This window comes from Eriocheir sinensis, chromosome 44, assembly GCF_024679095.1.
Source record: "Eriocheir sinensis breed Jianghai 21 chromosome 44, ASM2467909v1, whole genome shotgun sequence".
Taxonomy (NCBI): Eukaryota; Metazoa; Arthropoda; class Malacostraca; order Decapoda; family Varunidae; genus Eriocheir; species Eriocheir sinensis.
In genome coordinates, this window is record NC_066552.1 from 2,822,005 (window position 1) to 2,832,004 (window position 10,000).

Consider the following 10,000-nt stretch of genomic DNA (forward strand, 5'->3'; position numbering starts at 1 on the left):
CTCTCCCCTTCCTCCCTCTCTCCCTATTCTTTCTCTATCTCTTTTCCCTTCCTTCGTTCTCCCCATTCTTCTATCCTTCTTATCCTTTATCTTCCTTTCTTTCATCTATCATCTCTCCCTCCCTTTTTGTCTCACTTTCTCTCTCCCTCTTCTTCCTTTCTCCTTTCCTCTATCGCTTTCTTTCTCTTTCTTTCTCTAACTTTGCCTCCCTCCTTTCCTCGTTTTCCTCCTCATTTTATTTCCTTCTCTTCTTCTTTCTCCCTCTTTCCCTTCTTCTTACCCAAATGCGCTTCTTCCTCCTTCTTCTCTTTTCCTTGTCGTGTGCTCCAAGTTATCTTCTGAGTAAAATTGTTTTCCTTTTAATTTTTCTATTTTCTTTTTCCTTTTCTTAACCCACTTCCTTTTTTTCTTTGGTCATTTTATTATTTATTTTTATTTTTCTTGTTTTTTTTTATCTGGAATACTATTTTTTTCGTTCTTTCTTTTCCTTTTTTTACTTGTCTTTTTCTCTACCTCTTTTATTCCTTTTCTCTCTGTCTCTTCTATTTTCACTGTGGTGTATTTTTTGTGATTTTCCTCATTTATAATTTTTCTTTATTTGCTTGTTTTTCCTTATTTTTTCATGTTCTCTACTTCCACTGTTTTCAATTGTCCCTTCTTCAGATTTTTTAATCTTTTTTCTATCTGTTTTTTCTCTATCTATCTTTCTTTCTTTGGTATTCTTCTTTTTTTCTTTTTTTTTCTTTTCCTTTATTCTTTTTGTTTCTTTTCTAATTTAGTTTCATTTTCTGTGGAGTAATTTTTTTCCTCCTCATCGGTTTTGTCTTCCTTCCTCTTTTTCTTCCTCTCTTCCTCCTTTCCTCCTAATTCATTTTTCTGTCTTCCTCTTTTTCTTCCTCTTTTCCTCCTTTCCTTCTAATCCATTTTCTGTCTTCCTCTTTTCCTCCTTTCCTCCTAATTCATTTTTCTGTCTTCCTCTTTTTCTTCCTCTTTTCCTCCTTTCCTTCTAATCCATTTTCTGTCTTCCTCTTTTCCTCCTTTCCTCCTAATTCATTTTTCTGTCTTCCTCTTTTTCTTCCTCTTTTCCTCCTTTCCTTCTAATCCATTTTCTATCTTCCTCTTTTCCTCCTCTCCTTCTAATTCATTTTTCTGTCTTCCTCTTTTTCTTCCTCTTTTCCTCCTTTCCTTCTAGTCCATTTTCTGTCTTCCTCTTTTCCTCCTTTCCTTCTAATTCATTTTTCTGTCTTCCTCTTTTTCCTCCTTCCTTCCTTCCTTGATTCACTCCCTTATTCGGCTGTCTCGTTTTTTCTCCTAACCTTCCTTGTCTTCTCTTCTCCCTCTCCTTTACTCTGATTTATTTCTCTTCCCTTTTTCTTATCTTTTTTTTTTTTTTTGCATTTTTTGACGATTCACTTCCTTACTCTTTTGTCTTAATTTTTTCTATGTCTCTCCTTTATTAATTTTATCTCTTACTCCTTTTTTGCTTTTTTTTTCGTTTGCTGGAATTATTTTTGTTTTTTTTTCTATCTTGTTTCGTTTCTCTAATTTCTTTTCTTTATTTTTTCTTCAACTTTCATAATTTTTTCTTTCTCTTATCTTCCTTCTCTTTTTCTACTTACTTTTCTTAGTTTTTTCTTTTTCTCTTTATTCTCTTTCTCATTCTCACTCATTTGCTTTCTTTTTCTATTTTATCATTTTTATTTTCTCTTTCTTATCCTCTTTTTCCCTCGTTCTTATTTTTTTCGCTTTCTCTTACTTTCTTTCTTATAATATTTTGAGCTTTTTATTCTTCCTCTTTCTTTTCTTTACTCTGTGTCTCATTATCTTTCTTATTCTCTTTCTTATTCTGTATTCCTTATTCTCTTTCTCCTATTGTATTTTTCGTGTGATTCTTCTTCCTCCTCCTCCTCTTTCTTCTTTTCTTTACTCTCCTTTTCTCTCTCTCTTCCCTCGTTCGGTATTTCCTTACATTTCTCCTCCTTTTTCTCTGTTCTTTTATTCCTCTTCCCTTCTCGTCTTTCACCTTCTCCTTTCTTCCTCCCTTTCACTTAATTCTCTCTTTCTTTCTCTCTTTCTTCCTCTCTCTCTCTTCCCTTTTCGTGGTCTCAGTTGGCTCATTTTTCTTCCTCTCTCTCTCTCTCTCTCTCTCTCTCTCTCTCTCTCTCTCTCTCTCTCTCTCTCTCTCTCTCTCTCTCTCTCTCTCTCTCTCTCTCTCTCTCTCTCTCTCTCTCTCTCTCTCTCTCTCTCTCTCTCTCTCTCTCTCTCTCTCTCTCTCTCTCTCTCTCTCTCTCTATATCTCTCTCTCTCTCTCTCTCTCTCTCTCTCTCTCTCTCTCTCTCTCTCTCTCTCTCTCTCTCTCTCTCTCTCTCTCTCTCTCTCTCTCTCTCTCTCTCTCTCTCTCTCTCTCTCTCTCTTTCGCTGTTCCTCTTGCTCCTTTACGCTCTCTCCCCTCCTCTTCTTCCTCTTTTTATCCTCTTTCTCTGTTTAACATCTTTACCTCCTCTCCTTGTCTTCCCTCTCACGCTTTTTCATTTTTCTCTTTCTTCTTTTTCTTCTTCTTTTTTCTTCTTCTACTACTTTTTTTTCTTCTTCTTCTTCTTCTTCTTCTTCTTCTATTCTTTGCACTGTTTCACTTTCTCATGCTTTGTTTCGTGTCTTTATGTAATTGTTTTCCTTTTCTTTTTTCTTTATTCCTCTTTCGTTCTCATTTTTCCCTTTCTCCTTTTTTTCTCTTCCTTTTCCTTTTTTCCTTTATTTTCTTTTTCTTTGCATTGTTTCACCGTTTCATTCTCTGTTTCACGTCTTCATCTCCTTGTTTCCTCTTCTCTCCTTTCTTTATTCCTCTTTCTTTTCCATTTTTCCCTTTCTCCTTTTTTTCTCTTCCTTTTCCTTTTTTCCTTTATTTTCTTTTTCTTTGCACTTTCATCTTTTCATTCTCTGCTCCACGTCTTCATCTCCTTGTTTCCTCTTCTCTCCTTTCTTAATTCCTCTTTCTTTGACACTTGTTTTCTTTGTTGTTTTTATTTCCACACCTGTTTCCACATCTGTCCCCCTCTGCATACACACCTGTTTGGACACACCTGCTTTTTCTTATCTCTTCTCTTTCTCTTCCTTTCTTTATTTCTCCTCTTTGATCTCTGTTTCCTCTGTATTTTATCTTTCCCTTTCACTTCTCTCCTTTCATCCTCGTGTGTCTCCTACGTGCCACTGTTTTCTATTTCCTATTCATTCTTTTCTTTCTTCTCTCAATCATTCACTTTCATTGTTTCCTGTATTCATTATTCTTTCTTTTGTTCATTTTTATTTTTCCTTCCGTCTTTCTTTCTGTCTATCTCTCCTTCCTTCCTTCTTGCCTTCATTCCTTCCTTCCTTCATTCCTTCATTCCTTATTTATTTTCTTTACTTCCTTTTCTCAATCATTCACTTTCATTATTCTTTCTTTTGTCCATTTTCTTTTTCCCTCCTTCTTTGTTTCTGTCTGTCTTTTTTTCTTTTTATCTTTCCTTCCGGCCTTCATTCCTTCATTCATTCATTCCTTATTTATTCTTCCTTTTATCATTCCTCCCTTCCTCCCTTCATCTCTCATTAGATCCATTTTTCCTTCCCTCCTTCCTCCCTCTTTCCTTTCCCTCTTTCCTTCCTTCATATATTCCCTTCCTACTTCGCTCACACAACCATATTTGCCTCGTCTCTTTCTTTCTTTTTTTTTTACCCTCCTTCCATCCCTCCTTCCATTCATCCATCTATCCTTCCTTCCCTTGATCATTACCTTATATATGTGTCTGCCTTATTTCCTTCTTTCTTCCTTATCTTTCTTCCTCTTTTCCTTCTATTTTTGGCTTTTTCTTTTACATATTTCCTTCTATCATCCCTTCCTTTCATCCTTCCAGCCTTTCTTCTTTACTTTCATTCATGCTTCCTCATTCCATCCCTCTAATCATGACGTCATACACTCATTACTCCCTTATTTATCCCCTCCCCCACTCCCCTCCACCCCCCCCCCCCCCCTTACACCTGACTAACGCACCTGTCTCTCGCCCCGCCAGGTGTACCATCCGGAGGGCAGCAATGATTGGTACCTGGAGGTGAACCCCGTGACCTTCCGAGACGCAGGTGTGTACGAGTGCCAGGTATCCACGAGCCCGAAGATACACCTGCCTGTGCTGCTGTCCGTGGAAGGTGTGTAGAAGATGTTGTTGTTGTTGTTGGTGGTGGTGGTGGTGGGTTTAGTAGTAGTAGTAGTAGTAGTGGTGGTGGTAGTGGTAGTAGCAGTAGTAGTAGTAGTAGTAGTAGAAATATGATGGTAATTAATATGTTAGGAAAAGAAAGGAAAGGAAAGTAATGAGAGAGAAAATTCAAAAGGGGAGAGGTAAGAAAGAAAAAAGAATGAAATATACGAAAGAAAAAAAGAGAGGAACATGAGGAAGGGAAGACGAAGAAAAAATAATAAAGAAGAGACAAAGCGCAGTTCCAGAAGCGGAAAGATACGATCACATGAAACAAACAAACAAACAAAAAACACAATATTGTCTTTGAAAATTGATACGCCCAAAATATGAATTCGCAGGAAATTGAAAACGAAGAAGAAAAAAAGAAGAAAGGAAATAAAAGACGCTTCGAGAATTGACAAAAAGGAAAAAAAAAGATAATAAGGAAAATACATGAGAGAGAGAGAGAGAGAGAGAGAGAGAGAGAGAGAGAGAGAGAGAGAGTCAGTTCTCTGTGTGTGTGTGTGTGTGTGTGTGTGTGTGTGTGTGTGTGTGTGTGTGTGTGTGGAGGAGAGAAAAAAAAAGAGATAGAAGATTAAAGTAAAAGAGAAAAGAGAAAGGAGATGAAGGAGGTAACGTGATAGTGTGTTAGAAAGGACCAGCTGCATTGTGTTTTCAGGAGGAGGAGGTGGAGAATAGGAGGAGGAGGAGGGGGAGGAGGAGGAGGAGGAGGAGGAGGAGGAGGAGGAGGAAGTGATGGAGAATAAAAACAGAGGAATGACCTGCTTGTATGAAGGAAAACACACACACACACACACACTCACACACACTCACACACACACACACACACACACAGAGAGAGAGAGAGAAAGAGAGAGAGAGAGAAAGAGAGAGAGAGAGAGAGAGAGAGAGAGAGAGAGAGAGAGAGAGTGAAAAGCATAACATAAGCAAAGATTAAAGATTAAACGAGGAAAGATTAATTGAGGATGAGAGAGAGAGAGAGAGAGAGAGAGAGAGAAAGGAAAAGAGAACGAAGAAGAATAAAAATAAAGAAATGCACACCTATAGTGGAAACTCTCTCTCTCTCTCTCTCTCTCTCTCTCTCTCTCTCTCTCTCTCTCTCTCTCTCTCTCTCTCTCTCTCTCTCTCTCTCTCTCTCTCTCTCTCTCTCTCTCTCTCTCTCTCTCTCTCTCTCTCATACTTGCTCAGATATTGACCTTTTCCCTTAATTTACATGCATATCTTACCCTTTCCCCTCCCCTCCCCTACTGCCCCTGTAACCCCCTCCCCTTCCCCTTTTCCCTCCCCCTCCTCCCTCTCAAGTGAGCCAAGAAGGTGTTTACCTGTCTCTCTCTCCCCTCAAATTAATATTAATGAGACACACCTTGGAGGGTTTTAAAAGTTGGGTGAAGTTTTTCTTTTATTTTCTTCTTTTTCTCCGTTTTTTTTTCAACTGCGGTTTGTTTACTCTTTTCTTGTCCTGTTTTTTTCTTGTTTTTTTCTTTCTCTTTCTCCTCCTGTTCTTCTTCTCCTTTAATTTTCTTCTTTTCTTTTTCTTATTTTTCTTCATTATTCTTGTTCTTGTTCTTATTTATCTTTTTTTTTTCTTTCTCTCTCTTCTTTTTTAATTTTCTTCTTTATTCTTCTCTTTTCTTCTTTTTTTCTTCATTATTCTTGTTTTTTTTTTCTTCTTTATCTTTTCTTTGTTCATTGTGTTTTCTTTATTGATATTGGTTTTCTTTCTCCTTTTTTGTTTTTCTTACTCTTCTGTCTCTCTTCTTCCTCTTCATTCCCTTTTCTTATTCTTATTCTTCTCTTCCTTCTTCTATTGCCCCTCCTCCTCCTCTTCCTTCTCCTTTTTCTTTCCATTTTCTTTAATTATTCCTTCCTTGTGTTTTCTTGCCTCTTTGTCTTCTTCCTCATCCTTCCCTCCCCCTCCTCCTCCTCTTCTTCCTTCTCCTCTTCTTTCGTATTTTATGTTATCTCTATCCTGCCATTCCCCGTCTTCCTTGTACAATATTTTCACTGTGTTATCATCTTTTTATCTTCTTCCAATCTTCCCTTTATCATCTCATCTCTTTTACGTCCATTTTGTAGCATATTTTAGTGCCTCTCGCTGTTCCATTTGTCCCCTTACGTCTTCTCCATATTCCTCTTCCTCTTCTTCTTCTTCTTGCTTCGGGTCTTCTTCCTCCTCCTCTTTTCCTCTTTTTTCTCCTCTGCTAAATACTTATCTTAGAATATATAACCTTGAATCGACGCTTTCCTCCATTTTCCCTCCCCCTCCTTCTCCTCCTCCTCCTCCTCCTCCTCCTCCTCCTCTTCTTCTTCTCTTGCTCTTTCTCTTCCCCCTCCTCTCCACTATATATTGTCTACCATGATGCAGTCATTCTCTTCTCTTCTCTTCTCTTCTCTTCTCTTCTCTTCTCTTCTCTCTCTCTCTCTCTCTCTCTCTCTCTCTCTCTCTCTCTCTCTCTCTCTCTCTCTCTCTCTCTCTCTCTCTCTCTCTCTCTATCTCTCTCTCTCTCTCTCTCTCTCTCACCTATGACTACTTAATTCCACTCTAATGCTATTTCTGTTATGCCTCCTCCTCCTCCTCCTCTTCCTGTTTATCTTGTTCTTCTTCTTTGTTCTTTTCCACTTCTTGCATTACTAAAGAACGACATCACTTCTACCTCAACGGCAGTCGCTTTCAACATCACTTAACCTAACCTATCCAACCGTCCCCTCTCCTAATCAGCTTCTCCTCCCCTTCTTCAGTCCAGCAGGCGCGGATCGAGGGCCCGGAGGAGGTGTTCATCCAGAGCGGGTCCACCATCAAGCTCTCCTGCCTCGTTAACACCCACTCGGATAACGTGGGCACCGTCACCTGGTTTCGGAACGCACAGGAGCTTGATTACGACTCGCCCAGGTAAGAGAAAGGTGTTGGAGTTGGTGATGGTGGTGGTGGTGGTGGAGAGGTGGAGACGGAGGAGGGAGAGTAATGGGAAAAAGGAAAAGGAGGAGAAAGAATGAGAGGGTAATATGAGGAAAGGAAAAGAGTAGGAGGAGGAGGAGAAGGAGGAGGGGATGAGAGGTGAAGGAAGAGGAAAGAGGGGGAAGAGAAGAGGAGGAAAGAGAAAGAGTATACTAAGGAGAAGGAGAGGGAAGAAGAGTAGAGGTAGGAAAAGGAGGAGAAAGAAGAAGAAGGAGGAAGAGGAGAAGAAGAAAGGGGGGTGAAGAGAAGAGGAAGAAGGAGAAAGAGTATAATAAAAAGGAGGAGGAGGAGGAGAAAGAAGAAGCAAAGACAAAGAAGAAAATTATAAAGAAAGGTGAAGATAAGAAGAGCGAGGAGAAAGAGAAGGAGGAGGAGGAGGAGGATAAAGAGGATGCGGATTAGAAGAGGAGAAAAAGGAAGAGGAAAAACAATGAACGGAAGCAAAACAAAAATAATGAGAGAGAAAACATGGAAAGAGGATTACGGATAAGAGGAAAGAGATGAAAAAAAAAAGAATAAGAAAGATAACATGAGAGAAAGAGAGGAAGGAAGGAGAAGAAGGAAAGACAACAGATTAGCAAACGGGGAACGAAAGCAAAAGTGAGAAAAACAAAACAAAACAAACGAAAACAAGTGGAAGCGATAAAAGCGAACGGAAGAAAAAGGAGAAAGAAAAACAAAAACAAAGGCGAGATAACGAAGAAAAAAAGGTAATGTGAATGAAGATAAAACAACAAAAACAACAAAAACAATGGTATCCAGAAATCAAGAAAATAAAACACACTAACGTAAAGAAAAACAAAAAAAAGAAGACCTGAATGAGAGGAGGCAAGAATGAGGAGAAAAAAAAGAGGAGGAGGAGGAGGAGGAGGAGGAGATGATGGCGATTTAAAGAGGTAATTTTTTTTATGGGAGAAGTTTTTGTTGCTAAAGTGTCTGTCTGTCTGTCCATCCGTCTGTCTGTCTGTCTATTTCTTTGTCTCAACCTGTCTGTCTGTCTTTATTCACCCCTTTTTTCTTTTGCTTTTCTCTACGTAAAAATCAACTTTCTCGCTGTTGTTGTCTGTCTGTCTGTCTAACCTTACTCATGTCTGTATCTGTCTTTATCTGTCTGTCTGTATTTCTTTGTGCATCGTCTAATTATTGCATTCATTTAACTCATCTACCTGTATTTTAACTCTGCCTACCTGTCTGTTTTTCCTACGATACCTGTCTGTCTTTGAACCTAATTAATTATATATGTACCTGTTAATCTTCTTCTTCTTCTTTTCCTTTTTATTATACTCCTTCTCCTCCTTTTCCTCTTCTCTTCAAACATCCCCTTCTTGTCCTATTTCACTTTCTCCTCCTCCTTCTTTCTCCTCCTCTTCCTCTTCTCTTCACATAATCCCTTTTATTTTCCTGTTTCACTTTCTCTTCCTCCTTCTTCTTTCTCCTCCTTTTCCTGCCTCTACTCTTCTTCCCTCTCCTTCTCCTTGCTCTACTCTTTCTCTTTCCTCCCCTTCTCTTCCGCCTCTTTCTTCCATTTCCCTTTTTTTGTATGTACCTGTTAATCTTCTTCTTTTTCTCCTTTTTATTATACTCTTCTCCTTCTCTTCCTCTTCTCTTCACATAATCCCCTTTTTTTCCTGTTTCACTTTCTCTTCCTCCTTCTTTCTCCTCCTTTTCCTCTCCTTCTTCTTACTGTACTCTTTCTCTTTCTTCCTTCTTCTCTTCCGCCTCTTTCTTCTATTCCTCTTTCTCTTCTGTTACTAATCCCATACCTTCCTTCACGCTTATCAATCTCAACCTGCATGTTCCGCTCACCTGTCTTGCCTGCCTCGTCAATTACTCCAGGTAGCTCAACGTCTCGTACCTGTTGACTCACCTGACATCCTCCTTACCTGTTTTTTTTTTTTTTTTTAGTCCTTGGTCTGACGTTTTGATTTTTTTTTTTACCTTATTATTTTTTTTTTACCTGAGACGTCCTATTGATGTTTACTTTCAATTTGGTTTTCTTTTTTATTAGTTAGTTTTCGTTTATTTTTAATGTTTTTTTGAAGTAGCATCCGGTTCGCCTCTCCCTGGAAACTGTTTTGAATATTCGTTTTTTTTCTTGTTATTTTTTTTCTGGTGATGTAATTTCTCGGTTGTGTATCTTGTCCACTTCTATTTTCTGAGTGTGTGTGCTTTCATGTTTTCATCTCCCTTTTCTCTTCTTTCATCCTTTAATTCTTTGACTCTTTTCTTATTACCCTTTTCTTTTCTTTTACTCTTACTCTTTTACCCTCTTCTTATTCCCCTTTTCTTTTCTTCTTTTTCCCTCACCCGCATTTTCTCTTTTCCAATTACTCTTTTCTTTCTTTTTCTTTACCTAATTGCCCTTCTATACCCTTTTCTCATTAGTCTTTTCTTTCCTTTCCTTTACCTAATTACCCTTTTTTATCCTTTTCTCATTAGTCTTTTCTTTCATCCTCTCCCTTGTCCCTTTTTTTCATTACCCTTTTCTTTTCTTCTTTTTCCCTCACCCTCATTTTCATCTTTTCTCATTACTCTTTTTTTTCTTTTCCTTTACCTAATTGCCCCTCTATACCCTTTTCCCATTAGTCTTTTCTGCTCTTTTCTTCGTTCTTTTCCATTTCCTGAGTATTTTTCTTTCCTCCATTACTCTTTACTAACTCCCTCTTCCTCTTCCTACTCCTCCTCTACTCCTTCTCTGATCTCTTCCTCCTCCTCTTCTTCCTCCACCCTTTACTGTCCACTTCTCTTTTCTCTTCTTCTTTTTACTAACTTCCTCCTCTTTTTCCTACTCCTCTACTCCTTCACTGACCTCTTC

General features: G+C 38.5%; 1 protein-coding gene across 2 annotated transcripts in view; it reads left to right on the top strand.

The window, feature by feature from the left end:
• Window positions 1–10,000, top strand: part of LOC126980286 (kin of IRRE-like protein 1) — a 138,240-nt gene that overhangs the window by 122,395 nt on the left and 5,845 nt on the right. For both annotated transcript variants that reach the window (XM_050830000.1, XM_050830002.1), the window contains 2 exons: window positions 4,047–4,179; window positions 6,969–7,119. In XM_050830000.1, coding sequence (XP_050685957.1) covers window positions 4,047–4,179; window positions 6,969–7,119 — 284 coding nt within the window. The remainder of the gene's footprint in view (window positions 1–4,046; window positions 4,180–6,968; window positions 7,120–10,000) is intronic.